At 36.8% G+C, this 17,441-nt stretch overlaps 1 protein-coding gene across 2 annotated transcripts in view; it reads right to left on the bottom strand.

Annotated features, from left to right (window-relative positions):
• VPS13A (vacuolar protein sorting 13 homolog A) overlaps nucleotides 1-17,441 on the bottom strand; it is a 274,739-nt gene that overhangs the window by 190,346 nt on the left and 66,952 nt on the right. For both annotated transcript variants that reach the window (XM_061132455.1, XM_061132456.1), the window contains exons 20-22: nucleotides 17,149-17,285; nucleotides 7,988-8,120; nucleotides 7,212-7,329 (exon numbers count right to left, since the gene is read on the bottom strand). In XM_061132455.1, coding sequence (XP_060988438.1) covers nucleotides 7,212-7,329; nucleotides 7,988-8,120; nucleotides 17,149-17,285 — 388 coding nt within the window. The remainder of the gene's footprint in view (nucleotides 1-7,211; nucleotides 7,330-7,987; nucleotides 8,121-17,148; nucleotides 17,286-17,441) is intronic.

Genomic DNA, 17,441 nt, shown 5'->3' with positions numbered 1-17,441 from the left:
GCTATGCTATACATATTCCCTATATTACAGGACATAAATTCTCCCTAATCATATATTTATAGAGAAATCAAAAGCAAGGGATGTTAGCCATTTCTTCTGTCAATAATATCTTTTTTGGTACCCTGTAACACACTTAAGTAAAATGCTGGAAAAGAGCTTTATTCATAATCACGTTTACAACAGGAAATCACATACATCTTTGACTTTTCTCATGTACTGACAAACTTTAAAAGAAATATCAGACAATAATAAATAGGCAGGAAAACATCTGGAAAGGAACCCAAAGAATGTAAGCCTTGCATCTAAAATTAACCTACACCTAATGCTTGATTATACAAAACAGCAAAATGTATAGAATGGTCTTCTTTCCTTCCTTCTCAAACCACATCCTGGTATTCCTCTACTTTAAGACTCTCAGAGTCCCAGTTTGATATTTTCAATTAAGGAAGTATAAGACAATGAGAGTTAGTAAACTGTACAATGTTTCCTAGAGAACTGAATCATTATAATTTGAAAGGCAAAAAAAAAAGTACACAGGTTTCTTTTAAGTCTCTTCCCTTCACATGGCCGCAACAGTAAAACAGTATGAAAAAGGTACATAACATAGCATATGCAAGAGAGACCAAGCTATCACCACTTCCTACTATCCCTTCCACCCATACTTCAGGCACAAAACCTTGACCACCACTATATGACCATTCTCTTGTTGCCTCTCTAGTAACAATTCCCCTTAGACTATCTACTGTCTGGTAGTTGTTAGATATGTCTTTCTTTAAATTTTTAAGTAGATCTGTAGCTGAGGTTTGAATGTTTGCAAGGGAAAAAAATTACTGGTGGAGAGAAAAGGTGAAAGGGCTAGCTAGCGATAGTCTAAAACTATTTAGACTAAACTAAATCAGCTAAATAGCCTAGTCTAACTCAACAGATAAAACCAACTATTACTATGACTTTTCATTTTAACTCCACCTTTTGTTTCCTACAGGATTTAAAAGACAAATGCATGAAAATAATTATAAATCTATGATAATGGGTACAAAATATACAATAAGGATATAATTTCTGACATCAATGACAAAATGGAGGGGGTTAAGCAGTAAATAATAGTTTTTGTATGCAATTAAATTAAGCTGATGTCAATTTTAAAAAGATAGTCAACTTTACAATGTTACAAGTAATCTCCATGAAAATAACTAATAAGAAATTATCTATAGAAGATGCATATCTGGAAAAGAGAAGGGCATCAAAACATGTCAAAACAAGAAAATCAACTAAACACAAAGGCCAAAAGGGAGGGAAAAAAGGACAAAAAAGCTGTAAGACACACAGAAAGTAACAAAATGACAAAATTAAACTGTTTATCAGTATTTATTTTAAACATAATGGTTTAAACTTCACAAAGATATAAACTGACAGAATGGATTTTTTTAAAAAACAGACTAAACTATATGCTCTCTGCAAGAGACTTGCTTTAGATCTAAGGACACAAACAGTTTGAAAGTAAATGATATTCCATGCCAATAATACCCAGAAGAAAGCAGAAATGGCTATAATAATATCACTCAAACCAGACTGGTAGGTCAAAACCTGTAATTACACAAAAGACATTGTACAATAAAAGGTAATTTCATCAAGAAGATAAAATAACTAGAAGCGCATACACACCAAATAGCAGAGCTCAAAAATACGTGAAATATTGATAGAACTGAGGAAAAAATTCACTCTACAGTAACATGAGACTTCAAAACCTACCCCACTTTCAATAACTGACAGAAGAGCCAGAGGAAAGATCAATAAAGAAACAGAGGATGAAAACAATACTATCAACAAACATAAACAAAATACTCCTCCATCAACAGCAGAATACACATTGTTCATACATGTACACAGAACATTTTCCAGGACAGACCAAATTTTAGGTCATAAGACAGGAGTCAAAATTTTTTTAAAGACTGAAATCATAGAAAGCATCTTTTCAAATCACAATGGAATGAAACTAGAAATCAACAGCAGAATGAAAAATGTAAAATTATGAATATGTATAAATCAACACATTTACTGTTAAACAATTAGTTGAAGAAGTCACAAGGAAAACAAATATATTGAGACAACTGAAAATCAAGATACAACATACCAAAATTTATAGCATAAAGCAATAACTATACTGAGGGAAATTTATAGCTGTAAATATTTATACTGAAAAAGAAAGATCTCAAACCAACAACTCAACTTATATCTTAAAGAACTAAAAAAGGAGCAAACAACCCAAAAGTTAGCTGAAGTAAAGAAATAACAAATCAGAGAGAAATAGAGAATTGAAAAATAACTGAGAAAATCAACAAGAGTTGGTTCTTCAAAAAGATGAACAAAACTGAAGAATCTTTAGTAAGATTAAAGAAGGAATATTCAACTGAAATCAGAAATGAAAGTGGGGACATCACTACCAATTCTACCAAAATAAGAGGGATTTTATACCAACAAATTAGATAACAACGTGAACAAATTCCTAGAAACACAGACCGATCAACACTGAGTTTTGAAGAAATAGAAAATCCAGATAGATCTATAACTAATATAGAGAGTGAATCACTAATCAAAAATCGCCTAAGAAATAAAAGCCCATGATCAGATGGTTTCATGAGTGAATTCTATCACACATTTAAACATTTAAAGAAGAAACACACGTTTTTCTCAACTTCTTCCAAAAATCTGAAAGGAAAGGAATACTTCCTAATGTATCTTAAGGACAGAGTTACTGATACCAAAACCAGACAAAGATACTACAAAAAAAAAAAAAAACTACAAACCAATATCCCTTATGAACACTGATGCAAAAATCCTCAAAAATGAGAGCAAACAAAATTCAACACCATATTAACAGGAAAACATACCATAACCAAGTAGGACTTATCCCTACTGGGATAAGGAATGGAAGAGCAGTTCAACATATGAAAACAGATCAACGTAATACACCACATTAACAAAATCAAAGGACAAAAAATCTGATCATCTCAACTGATGAAGAAAAAGCATTTAAAAAATATAACACATTTCCCTAATAAAAATACTCAAAAATTATAAATAGAAGGAAACTAATTAAGAATAATAAAGGTCACATATGAACAAACTACAGATACCATACTCAAGGAAAAGATGAAAAGCTTTTCCTCTATGATCAGAATAAAGGATGCAAACTTAAATCACCTTTATTCAACATATGTCAGGGAACATTTAACAGGAGGATTCCTACATGCTGTTTTCTATTTCTCATAGATCCTCTGTTCCTTACAGTTCTTGGCAATGGGAACGAGTGAAACGGCACACAGTTCTCAGGACTGAGACCATGGGAAAGGGTATCTGCTTGGATTCCTTTCAGTAATTCCCTTCAGTTACTCTTCTCTGAGTCAGCAACCTTTTATGTATTAGACTATCCATATTGTGACTACTGATAAAATTTCATCCTGTGTAATAGCTGAGTAATCATCCTACTAAAGATATAAAAGCCTGCATTTCTGCTAATAAAATACCCTTGCTCCATCAGAGCTTGGGTCCCCGTGTCTTTCTTTCTCTCTCTCCCTCCCTCCCTCCAGCTCTCTCTTTCACTTTCTTATTGTTGACTCCGGACGACCAGGTTCCAGTCCATTAAAGGACCACAACAAACATAGTACTGGAAATTCTACCCAGAGAAATTAGGCAAGAAAAAGGAAAAAAAAGGTATCTAAATCAGAAATGATGAAATAAAATTGCCTCTGTTTTAAGATAAAGTGGTCTTATATGTAGAAAACCCTAACAATTTCACACACACACAGACAGAACTTAAGCAAATTCAAAGTTGCACAACATAAAATCAACTCAAAAAAGTCAACTGAGTTTCCATTTACAAAGAAATTAAGAAAACAATTCCATTTATAATAGCATCAAAAAGAATAAGCTTAATCAGGGAAGCAAAAGACACAGTGAAAAGTACAAAATTATGTGGAAAGAAATTAAAGATACAAGTAAATGGCAAAACAGCTTGTATTCATAGATGGGAAGACAATGTTAACATGTCACAACTAAAAACACCTGCAGATTCAAAAGCTCCAAGACATCTCTTGTAAAAATAGAAATATTCATCATAAAATTCATGTAGAATCTCAATAGACTCCAAATCACCAAGTCAATGTAGAAAAAGACTAACGCTGATGACTCATGCTTCCTGATTTCATTATTACAAAGCTACAGTAGTCAAAACAGTGTGTTACTGGCATAAAGACAGATACAAAGACCCAAGGAACAGAAGAGAAAGCCCAGAAATAAACCCTCACATATATGGGCAACTGATTTTCAACAGGGGTTATCAAGACTATTCAACAGTGAAAGAACAGTCTTTTCAATGAACGGTGCTGAAAAACTACATACCCACATGCAAAAGAATAAAACTGATTCATTACCTTATACCATATCCAAAAATTAACTCAAAAAGATTTCCTAAGAGTTAAAGTATAAAATTCTTTGAAAAAAATATATAGGAAAAACTTCAGGACACTGGATTTGCTAATTTCTCATTTGACACAAACGCACAAGCAACAAAGATAAATTAAACGTAATCATACTTTAAAGCATTAGTACAGCAAAGGACATATCAAAAGATTATAATATAGACAATAAAGAAACAAAAGAAAATATTTGCAACTCATTTATCTAACAGGGAGTTAATATCCCAGAGAGTATTAAGGACAAAACAAAACAAATTTGCTGCAACTTGACAACAAAAAATACAAACCACCTAATAAAAGGGGTGAGGTGGTATGGTGGTAAAGAATCTACCTGCTGATGCAGGAAATGCAGGTTTGATCCCTGGGTCGGGAAGATCCCCTGGAGAAGAAAATGGTAACCCACTCCAGTAATTTTGCCTGGAAAATTCCACGACAGGGGAGTCTGGTGGGCTATAATCCATGGGGCTGCAAAGAGATGGACACAACTTATGTGACAGAGCACACACAAAGGACTTGAATTGAAGGTAACGCTCAAAGTCCTTCAAGTGAGGCTTCAACTGTGTTGGACTGAGAACTTCCAGAGGTACAAGCTGGATTTAGAAAAGGCAAAGAAACCAGAGATCAAATTGCCAACAACCGTTGAATCATAGAAAAAGCAAGAGAATCCCAGAAAAACATCTGCTTCATTGACTATGTCAAAGCCTTTGACTGCGTGATCACAATAAACTGGAAAATTCTGAAAGAGATGGGAATACCAGATCACCTTACCTGCCTTCAAAGAAACCTGTATGCAAGGCAAGAAGCAATAGTTACAACTAGACATAGAACAATGGACTGTCTCAAAATTAGGAAAGGAGTAGGTCAAGGCTGTATATTGTCACCCTGCTTATTTAACTTATATGCAGAGTATATCATGTGAAATGCCAGGCTAGATGAATCACAAGCTGGAATCAAGATTTCCAGGAGAAATATCAATAACTTCAAATATGCAGATGACACCACCTTAATGGAAGAAAGCAAAGAGGAACTAAACAGCCTCTTGAAAGTGAAAGAGGAGAGTGAAAAAGCTGGCTTAACACTCAACATTCAAAAAATTAAGATTATGCCATCCGGTCCCATGGTTTAATGGCAAATAGATAGTTAAAAAATGGAAATAGTGGAAAATTTTACTTTAGTCATCTCCAAAATCACTGCAGACAGTGGATTGTAGCCATGGAATTAAATGATGCTTGCTCCTTGAAGAAAAGCAATGACAATCTAGACAGCATATTAAAAGGTAGAGACATCACTTTGCTGACAAAGGTCCATACAGTCAAAGCTATGGTTTTTCCATTAGTCATGAACAGATGTGAAAGTTGGACCATAGACAAGGCTGAGTGCCAAAGAACTGATGCTTTTGACCTGTGGTGTTGGAGAAGACTATTGAGAGTCCCTTGGACAGAAAGGAGATCAAATCAGTCAATCCTAAAGGAAATTAACCCTGAATATTTACTAGATGGATGCAAGCTGAAGCTCCAATACTTTGGCCAACTGATACAAAGAGTTGACTCATTGGAAAAGACCCTAATGCTGGGAAATATCAAAGGCAAAAGAAGAAAGAGGTGACAAAGATGAGAAGTTTGGATGGCAACATCAACTGAATGGACATGAGTTTGAGTGAACTACCAGAGCTAGTAAAGGACAGGGAAGCCTGGTATGCTACAGTCCAAAGGGTCAGAAAGAGCCAGGCATGATTTAGCAAATGAACAACAAAAAGACTTGAATAGACATTTTTCTAAAGAAACATGTAAACTGCCAGAAGAATGTGAAAATATGTTCAACATCACTTATCATTAGGAAAATGCAATTCAAAACTATAATTAAATACTACTCACGCCTGTTAGAATCACTATTATTTTTTTAAAAAAGAAGAAAATAACAAGTGTTGGTGAAGAGGTAGAAAAGTTGGAAACTTTTCACATTGCTGATGGGTTTATAAAATAGTGCAGTAGCTACAGAAAACAGTAGGGGAGTTTTTTTCAAAAAATTAAAAATAGAATAATCCAATATTCTACTTCTGGATACCTATCCGAGAAATTTAAAGCAGGGACACCAACAGAATACTGTACACCAATGTCCACAGCAACATTATTATAATAAGCAAATGTCCATCAACATATATATAGATAAACAATATATGACATATATGTGCAATGAAATTAAGCTTCAAGAACAAATGAAATCCTCATGTATATGTATGGCTGAGTCCCTTTGCTATTCACCTGAAACTATCAAACACTATTAACTGGGTATACTCCAACACAAAATAAAAAGTTAAAAAAAAAATGAAATTCTGATGTATACTACAACATGGGTCAACATGGAGACATTATGCTATGTGAAATAAACCAAGCACAAAAGGAGAAATATTGTATGATTCCACTTACACAAAATACATAGTCAAATTCATAGAGAAATAACAGAAAATGATGACTACCATGGACTTCCGGGAGGAGAGAGTGGAACATTATTGTTTAATGGGTAGAGATCCAGTTTGTGAATCCGATAAACTTCTAGAGACAGATGGTAGTGTGGTCAGGAAAAAGTGTGTATGGACTTAATAATACCACAGAATTATACACTTAAAATGGTAAATTTTATGTTATATATATTGTACTACAAAAAAAAATCAATGAAACATGGTATTTCTTAGCTACATAAGAAAATTTACGAACACATGAAACAGATCATACATACTTGGGCATACTGATGTCCATGAAAACCATGGCCTTGGAGAGCTCCAGGCTGAAGTGCATCGGCACCAAGATGTGCTGTGCAGACACATTGAGTTTTCGTGCTTCTTTCCAATTATCACCTAATTACAGAGAACAGTACATGCTTAAAGAAAGCATAACTAAAAAACACACTGAACCTAAAATTACCATTGCTACTTTATACAATGCATGATATGAGGAAATCTTCCTACATCTAGATGATCTCAATGCCATATTCTCAAGTATACATAATCAGCAAGTAAATTCTTTTCCCTCTTCATTTTCCTTCTTCTGCTTCAGACTATATTTTACCAGGAAAGTGAAAGTGTTAGTCACTCAGTCATGTCTGACTCTGTGACCCCATGGACTGTAGCCTGCCAGGCTCCTCTGCCCATGGAGTTCTCCAGGCAAAAATACTGGAGTGGGCTGCCATTGCCTCCTGCAGGGGATCTTCCTGACCCAGAGATTGAACCCGATTCCATGACTGTCTGAGCCACCAGGGAAGGACAGACAGTAGTAGTGCCCAAACTCCCTACTTCTCACAACAAAAAATGTCTCCAGATATTGACAATGTCTCCTGAATGGTAAAATTTCTCCTACTTGAGATACCACTCTTGGGAAAAATCTATTACTTCTAATTCAAAAATATAAAAGGTCTAACATATTTTGTACCAAAGGCTTCAGAGAAACTGTCTAAATCCTAATTTTAATCACTTCAGCAAAATGAATCAACAAACAAATAATCCCTTGTGTACTTACCAACTCTGCAGAACAGCAACTGTATGCTTGTAAGCTGAACATCAAAGGAATCATAAGCTCTGTGCATTATCTCTTCACGATTGGCTCCACCTTGTTTTAAATCTGGCATTTCTGAACGAATTTTACTTGTCACCTTGAAGTTAATTTTACTAGTTTAGAATATGCAAATTACTTCAAATGAAAATATAAAGTTTTTATGTTTTAGACTATACTATAAAAACTTAACAGGAAAAGATAAACTCACAAGCTGACATACATTGTAAGATAATTAAAAACACCTTTATCCATGACATACATAATGAGAAGGCAAGGCATAAAGTAAGTTTTTACATGATAAGTTATATTTCCTAAACATTTATATTAAAAAGGGGGAACAAAGCCAGCTCTGGTAAATAATACATCTAAATTTTTTTTAATCTGTTTTTTACAAAAAAACAACATAAAGACACAAATACATCTTACAAAATATTTCCATGGCATCACAAGATATTCTGATAAATTTATAATGATAAGTGAGAATCCAGGATTAAATATTAGTATACCTGATACCTGCATCAAAAAGGCAGGAGAGTTCCAGAAAAACATCTACTTCTGCTTTATTGACTATGCCAAAGCCTTTGACTGTGTGGATCACAATAAACTGTGGAAAATTCTGAAAGAGATGGGAAAACCAGACGCCCTGACCTGTCCCCTGAGAAATCTGTATGCAGGTCAGGAAGCAACAGTGAGAACTGGACATGGAGCAACAGACTGGTTCCAAATAGGGAAAGGAGTAAGACAAGGCTATATATTGTCACCCTGCTTATTTAACTTATATGCAGAGTACATCATGAGAAACACTACTGGATGAAGCACAAGCTGAAATCAGGACTGCCAGGAGAAATATCAATAACCGAAGATATTATATTATTATTATATTATATTACTATTATGAAGAAAAACTAAAGAGCCTCTTGATGAAAGTGAAAGAGGAGAGTGAAAAGGTTGGCTTAAAGCTCAACATTCAGACAACTAAGATCATGGCATCCGCTCCCACCACTTCATGGCAAATAGATGGGGAAACAGTGGAAATAGTGGCTGACTTTATTTTCTGGAGCTGCAAAATCACTGCATATGATGACTGCAGCCATGAAATTAAAAGATGCTTGCTCCATGGAAGAAGAGTTACAGCCAAACCAGTTCAGTTCACCTCAATTACTAAGTCGTGTAAGACTCTTTGTGACCCCATGAATCACAGCATACCAAGCCTCCCTGTCCATCACCAACTCCCGGAGTCCACCAAAACACATGTCCATTGAGTCAGTGATGCCATCCAACCATCTCATCCTATGTCGTCCCATTCTCCTCCTGCCCACAATCTTTCCCAGCATCAGGTCTTTTCAAATGAGTCAGCTCTTCGCATCAGGTGGCCAAAGTATTGGAGTTTCAGCTTCAACATCAGTCCTTCCAATGAACACCCAGGACTGATCTCCTAAGGGTGGACTGGTTGGATCTCCTTGCTGGCCAACGGACTCTCAAGAGTCTTCTCCAACACCACAGCTCAAAAGCATCAATTCTTCAGTGCTCAGTTTTCTTTATAGTCCAACTCTCACATTCATACATGACCACTGGAAAAACCATAGCCTTGACTAGATGGACCTTTATTGGCAAAGCAATGTCTCTGCTTCTTAACATGCTGTCTAGGTTGGTAATAAATTTCCTTCCAAGGAGTAAGCATCCTTTAATTTCATGGCTGCAATCACCATCTGCAGTGATTTTGGAGCCCAAGAAAAATGAAGTCAGTTACTGTTTCCACTGTTTCCCCAACTATTTGCCATGAAGTGATGGCACCGGATGCCATGATCTTAGTTTTCTGAATGTTGAGCTTTAAACCAACTTTTTCACTCTCCTCTTTCACTTTCATCAAGAGGCTCTTTAGTTCTTCTTCACTTTCTGCCATAAGGGTGGTGTCATCTGCATATCTGAGGTTATTGATATTTCTCCAGGCAATCTTGATTCCAGCTTGTGCTTCCTCCAGCCCAGCATTTCTCATGATGTACTCTGCATATAGGTTAAATAAGCAGGGTGACAATATACAACCTTGATGTACTCCTTTTCCTATTTGGAACCAGTCTGCTTTTCCATGTCCAGTTCTAACTGTTGCTTCCTGACCTGCATACAGGTTTCTCAAGAGGCAGGTCAGGTGGGCTGGTATTCCCATCTCTTTCAGAATTTTCCATAGTTTATTGTGATCCACACAGAAAAAGGCTTTGGCATAGTCAATAAAGCAGAAGAAGATGCTTTTCTGGAACTCTCTTGATTTTTGGATGATCCAGCAGATGTTGGCAAATTGATCTCTGGTTCCTCTGCCATTTCTAAAATGAGCTTGAATATCTGGAAGTTCACAGTTTACGTATTGCTGAAGCCTGGCTTGGAGAATTTTAAGCATCACTTTACTAGCATGTGAGATGAGTGCAATTGTGCAGTAGTTTGAGCATTCTTTGGCATTGCCTTTCTTTGGCATTGGGATGAAAACTGACCTTTTCCAGTCCTATGGCTGAGTTTTCCAAATTTGCTGGCATATTGAGTGCAGCACTTTCACAGCATCATCTTTCAGGATTTGAAATAGCTCAACTGGAATTCCATCACTTCCACTAGCTTTGTTCATAGTGATGCTTCCTAAGGCCCACTTGACTTCACATTCCAGTATATCTGGCTCTAGGTGAGTGATCACACCATTGTGATTATCTGGGTCGTGAAGATCTTTTTTGTACAGTTCTTTTGTGTATTTTTTTTTTTATTATTTTTTTTTTTGGTCATACATTGATATGAATCAGCCATAGATTTACACGTATTCCCCATCTCGATCCCCCCTCCCACCTCCCTCTCCACCCGATTCCTCTGGGTCTTCCCAGTGCACCAGGTCCGAGCACTTGTCTCATGCATCCCACCTGGGCTGGTGATCTGTTTCACCATAGATAGTATACATGCTTTTGAAATATCCCACCCTCACATTCTCCCACAGAGTTCAAAAGTCTGTTCTGTATTTCTGTGCCTCTTTTTCTGTTTTGCATAGGGGGTTATCGTTACCATCTTTCTAAATTCCATATATATGTGTTAGTATGCTGTAATGTTCTTTATCTTTCTGGCTTACTTCACTCTGTATAAGGGGCTCCAGTTTCATCCATCTCATTAGGACTGGTTCAAATGAATTCTTTTTAACGGCTGAGTAATATTCCATGGTGTATATGTACCACAGCTTCCTTATCCATTCATCTGCTGATGGGCATCTAGGTTGCTTCCATGTCCTGGCTATTATAAACAGTGCTGCGATGAACATTGGGGTGCATGTGTCTCTCTCAGATCTGGTTTCCTCAGTGTGTATGCCCAGAAGTGGGATTGCTGGGTCATATGGCAGTTCTATTTCCAGTTTTTTAAGAAATCTCCACACTGTTTTCCATAGCGGCTGTACTAGTTTGCATTCCCACCAACAGTGTAAGAGGGTTCCCTTTTCTCCACACCCTCTCCAGCATTTATTGCTTGTAGACTTTTGGATAGCAGCCATCCTGACTGGCGTGTAATGGTACCTCATTGTGGTTTTGATTTGCATTTCTCTAATAATGAGTGATGTTGAGCATCTTTTCATGTGTTTGTTAGCCATCTGTATGTCTTCTTTGGAGAAATGTCTGTTTAGTTCTTTGGCCCATTTTTTGATTGGGTCATTTATTTTTCTGGAATTGAGCTGCAGGAGTTGCTTGTATATTTTTGAGATTAATCCTTTGTCTGTTTCTTCATTTGCTATTATTTTCTCCCAATCTGAGGGCTGTCTTTTCACCTTACTTATAGTTTCCTTTGTAGTGCAAAAGCTTTTAAGTTTCATTAGGTCCCATTTGTTTATTTTTGGTTTTATTTCCAATATTCTGGGAGGTGGGTCATAGAGGATCCTGCTGTGATTTATGTCGGAGAGTGTTTTGCCTATGTTCTCCTCTAGGAGTTTTATAGTTTCTGGTCTTACATTTAGATCTTTAATCCATTTTGAGTTTATTTTTGTGTATGGTGTTAGAAAGTACAAATTGAAAGATAAAAACCATATGATTCTCTCAATAGATGCAGAGAAAGCCTTTGACAAAATTCAACACTCATTTATGATTAAAACTCTCCAAAAAGCAGGAATAGAAGGAACATACCTCAACATAATAAAAGCTATATATGACAAACCCACAGCAAGCATCACCCTCAATGGTGAAAAATTGAAAGCATTTCCCCTGAAATCAGGAACAAGACAAGGGTGCCCACTCTCACCACTACTATTCAATATAGTGTTGGAAGTTTTGGCCACAGCAATTAGAGCAGAAAAAGAAGTAAAAGGAATCCAGATAGGAAAAGAAGAAGTAAAACTCTCACTGTTTGCAGATGACATGATCCTCTACATAGAAAACCCTAAAGACTCTACCAGAAAATTACTAGAGCTAATCAATGAATATAGTAAAGTTGCAGGATATAAAATTAACACACAGAAATCCCTTGCATTCCTATATACTAACAATGAAAAAACAGAAAGAGAAATTAAAGAAACAATACCATTCACCATTGCAACAAAAAGAATAAAATACTTAGGAGTATATCTACCTAAAGAAACAAAAGACCTATACATAGAAAACTATAAAACACTGATGAAAGAAATCAAAGAGGACACAAACAGATGGAGAAACATACCGTGTTCATGGGTTGGAAGAATCAATATTGTCAAAATGGCTATTCTACCCAAAGCAGTCTATAGATTCAATGCAATCCCTATCAAGTTACCAACGGTATTTTTCACAGAACTAGACCAAAGAATTTCACAATTTGTATGGAAATACAAAAAACCTCGAATAGCCAAAGTAATCTTGAGAAAGAAGAATGGAACTGGAGGAATCAACCTGCCTGACTTCAGACTCTACTACAAAGCCACAGTCATCAAGACAGTATGGTACTGGCACAAAGACAGAAATATAGATCAATGGAACAGAATAGAAAGCCCAGAGATAAATCCACGGACCTATGGACACCTTATCTTTGACAAAGGAGGCAAGGATATACAATGGAAAAAAGACAACCTCTTTAACAAGTGGTGCTGGGAAAACTGGTCAACCACTTGTAAAAGAATGAAACTTTTGTGTATTCTTGTCACCTCTTCTTAACACTTTCTGCTTCTGTTAGGTCTATACCATTTCTGTCCTTTATTGAGCCCATCTTTGCATGAAACATTCCCTTGGGATCTCTAATTTTCTTGAAGAGATCTCTAGTCTTTCCCATTCTAGTGTTTTCCTCCATTTCTTTGCACTGATCGCTGAAGAAGGCTTTCTTATCTCTCCTGGCTATTCTTTGGAACTCTGCATTCAAATGGATATATCTTTCCTTTTCCCCTTTGCTTTTCGCTTCCCTTCTTTTCACAGCTATTTGTAAGGCCTCCTCAGATAGCCATTTTGCTTTTTTGCATTTCTTTTTCTTGGGGATGGTCTTGATTCCTGTCTCCTTTACAATGTCACGAACCTCCGTCCATAATTCATCAGGCACTCTGTCTATCAGATCTAGTCCCTTAAATCTATTTATCACTTCCACTGTATAGTCATAACGGATTTGATTTAGGTCATACCTGAATGGTCTAATGGTTTTCTCCACTTTCTTGAATTTCAGTCTGAATTTGGCAATAAGGAGTTCATGATCTGCGCCACAGTCAGCTCCCAGTCTTGGTTTAGTTGAATGTATAGAGCTTCTCCATCTTTGGCTGCAAAGAATATAATCAATCTGATCGGTGTTGACCATCTGGTGATATCCATGTGTATTTTCTTGTGTTGTTGGAATACGGTGTTTGCTATGACCAGTGCGTTCGCTTGGCAGAACTCTGTTAGCCTTAGCCCTGCTTCATTCTGTACTCCAAGGCCTAATTTGCCTGTTACTCCAGGTGTTTCCTGACTTCTTACTTTTGTATTCCAGTCCCCTATAGTGAAAAGGACATCTTTTGGGGGTGTTAGTTCTAGAAGGTCTCGTAAGTCTTCATAGAACTGTTCAACTTCAGCTTCTTCAGCATTGCTGATCAGGGCATATACTTGGATTACCATGATACTGAATGGTTTGCCTTGGAAAGACAGAGATCATTCTGTCATTTTTGAGATTGCATCCAAGTACTGCATTTCAGACTCTTTTGCAGCCATGAAGAGATATCCCACATTCAAGATAAGAGAAAACCAAGTAAGAGGTAGGCACTGAGAGAGGGCATCAGAGGGCAGACAGACTGAAACCACAATCACAGACAACTAGCCAATCTGATCACATGGACCACAGCCTTGTCTAACTCAATGAAACTAAGCCATTCCGTGTGGGGCCACCGAAGACGGACGGATCATGGTGGAGAGGTCTGACAGAATGTGGTCCACTGGAGATGGGAATGACAAACCACTTCAGTATTCTTGCCTTGAGAACCCCATGAACAGTATGAAAAGACAAAAAGATAGGACACTGAAAGATGAATTCCCCAGGTCGGTAGGTGCCCAATATGCTACTGGAGATCAGTAGAGAAATAACTCCAGACAGAATGAAGGGATGGAGCCAAAGCAAAAACACCACCCAGTTGTGGATGGGACTGGTGACAGAAGCAAGGTTCAGTGGTGTAAAGAGCAATATTGCATAGGAACCTGGAATATTAGGTCCATGAATCAAGGCAAATTGGAAGTGGTCAAACAGGAAATGGCAAGAGTGAACATCAACATTCTAGAAATCAGCAAACTAAGATGGACTGGAATGGGTGAATTTAACTCAGATGACCATTATATCTACTACTGTAGGCAGGAATCCCTTAGAAGAAATGGAGTAGCCATCATAGTCAACAAAAGAGTCTGAAAGAGGCCAACCTAGACAACATAGTAAAAACCAGAGACATCACTTTGCCAACAAAGGTCTGTTTGTCTAATCAAAGCTATGTTTTTTTTCAGTAGTCATGTACGGATGTGAGAGTTGGACTATAAAGAAAGCTGAGCGCCAAAGAATTGATGCTTTTGGACTGTGGTGTTGGAGGAGACTCTTGAGAGTCCCTTGGACATAAAGGAGATCAACCTAAGGAAAATAAGTCCGAATATTCATTGGAAGGACTAATGTTGAAGCTGAAACTCCAATACTTTGGCCACCTGGTGTGAAGAACTGACTCACTGGAAAAGACCCTGATGTTGGGAAAGATTGAAGGTGGGAGGAGAAGGGGACGACAGAGGATGAGATGGTTGGATGGCATCATCGACTCAACGGACGTGAGTTTGAGTAAACTCTGGGAGTTGGTGATGGACAGGGAGGCCTGGTGTGCTGCAGTCCATGGAGTCACAAAGAGCTGGACATGAATAAGCGACTGAACTGAAACCTGAATTTTAATTCCATCTCTGCCATTTATGCAACCCCAGAGGGCTTCCCTAATAGCTCAATTGGTAAAGAATTCACCTGCAATGCAGGAGACCCCGGTTCGATTCCTGGGTCAGGAAGATCCACTGGAGAAGGGATAGGCTACCCCCTCCACTCTTCTTGGGCTTCCCTTGTGGCTCAGCTGGTAAAGAATCCACCTGCAATGCAGGAGACCTGGGGTTCGATCCCTGGGTTGGGAAGATCCCCTGGAGAAGGGAAAGGTTACCCACTCCACTATTCTTGGGCTTCCCTTGTGGCTCAGCTGGTAAAGAATCCACCTGCAATGCAGAAGACCTGGGGTTCAATCCCTGGGTTGGGAAGATCCCCTGGAGAAGAGAAAGGCTACCCACTCCAGTATTTTCGCCTGGAGAATTCCACGGACTATAAAGTCCATGGGGTCACAAAGAGTTGGACACAACTGAGCGACCTTCACTTTTCAAGCAAGTTATAGTTACATAACTCTTTCATGCTATACTCTGCATACTACTTTTTTCACTCAAGTATCCTGGAAATCATTTTACAGTAGAAAATAAAGATTTTATTCACCCATTCATTCATATACATACACACACACATGCATATATGTGTTTTTTATTATAACATTTTCCCCTCTATTTTACACAGTTCATTTGAAGTACACAGTCAAAATTGACTATCTGTTTGAAAGTAACAAATTTTAGGCAAAAGGTTATGCAAATTGCCTAAGGTCATAAAACTAAGGATACACCGTTACTTTTGACCACTATACCTTTCCACTGGCTATTTCCACTATACCACACTGCCCATGAACCAAATCCATAAAGAAGTTCAAATATGAATTATTAGCTGTATAAAATTTTATTATAAATGTAAATCCAGCAGTGTCTACATAATTACTAACCAAGGAGTAAAAAAATACATAAAGGAGAATGTCAATATCAAGGAAAGACACACACTTATTAGGTAGCCAGAAAGAGCATTCCATATCTATCCCTCTTGGGTCTTAAACTGTTAGCTAGTCCTCTACATTTAATGATATGGAGTACTCCTTCCCAACTGAGCTTCCTATGATGTTAAAAATGTTCTCCACCTGTTTTAATACAGTAGCCACAGGCCATTTGTGACTACTAAATGCTGGAATGTGGCTAAAGTATAACTAAGAAACTGAATTTTAAAAAAACTTAAATAAATAAATAAACTCAATTTAAATAAATACAAGTGGGTACCACATTGAACAGCATAGAACCGGAAACACAGAAAAAAGTATTCTCTACTCAAAACTGATGGAAAAAACATACATAACTGAACAGGAAGGGAAATGAAAGAAGACCATCTCTCAATTATAGGACTATTTAATAGAAATACTGAAATGTCAATATTTAAAGTATATACACAACAAATTTCAGAAGGATGAAAATACATTTGATGACTTCAAGAACTTCCTCCTACTCTATACATTTTAACTGATCAAGTAATAAATTTAAATTGAAAAGGAAATAAACTCCTCAAGCATTACTCTCAAATTTTACAAATATAATTCTTAGGTTCGCCTCTGACCTTCAGCATTAAATCGGTCATTTTCATATAAGAAATGTAGAAAACTACCTAATTAAATGAAACCACTTTATTTGTTACAAAGGGAGGCTTTCTCAAATCTTAGTTTCTGCTACTAAGCTAAAAATTAATTTACCAAATCAAACATCTATAAACCAAAACACATCTTAAACAAAGTAATATCATAAAATACATATAAAATACTTAATAGTAGTATATACCTTGAGATGTCCCAGATCCAAAAGAAGGAGATTTGACGTAGGGCTAAAGATACCATCTTGTGGGATAATGATATATGAAGCATTCAAGTTAATTCTGAGATCAAGAACTTTCTGTGTTTCAATAATATATACCAAACCTGCAGAAAATTTAAATCTTTACAATGAATAATGTTCACAAATTACTCCAGAAACAGAGAATCACCAAACACATGAATTAGTAACACAATTTAAAAATAATGTGAAGTTAGTATTAATTTTAAAATAATCTTGAGCAAGATGTTTTCAATATAAAG

Source organism: Dama dama, chromosome 29, assembly GCF_033118175.1.
Source record: "Dama dama isolate Ldn47 chromosome 29, ASM3311817v1, whole genome shotgun sequence".
Lineage (NCBI taxonomy): Eukaryota > Metazoa > Chordata > Mammalia > Artiodactyla > Cervidae > Dama > Dama dama.
This window is presented reverse-complemented; position numbering and strand designations above follow the sequence as displayed.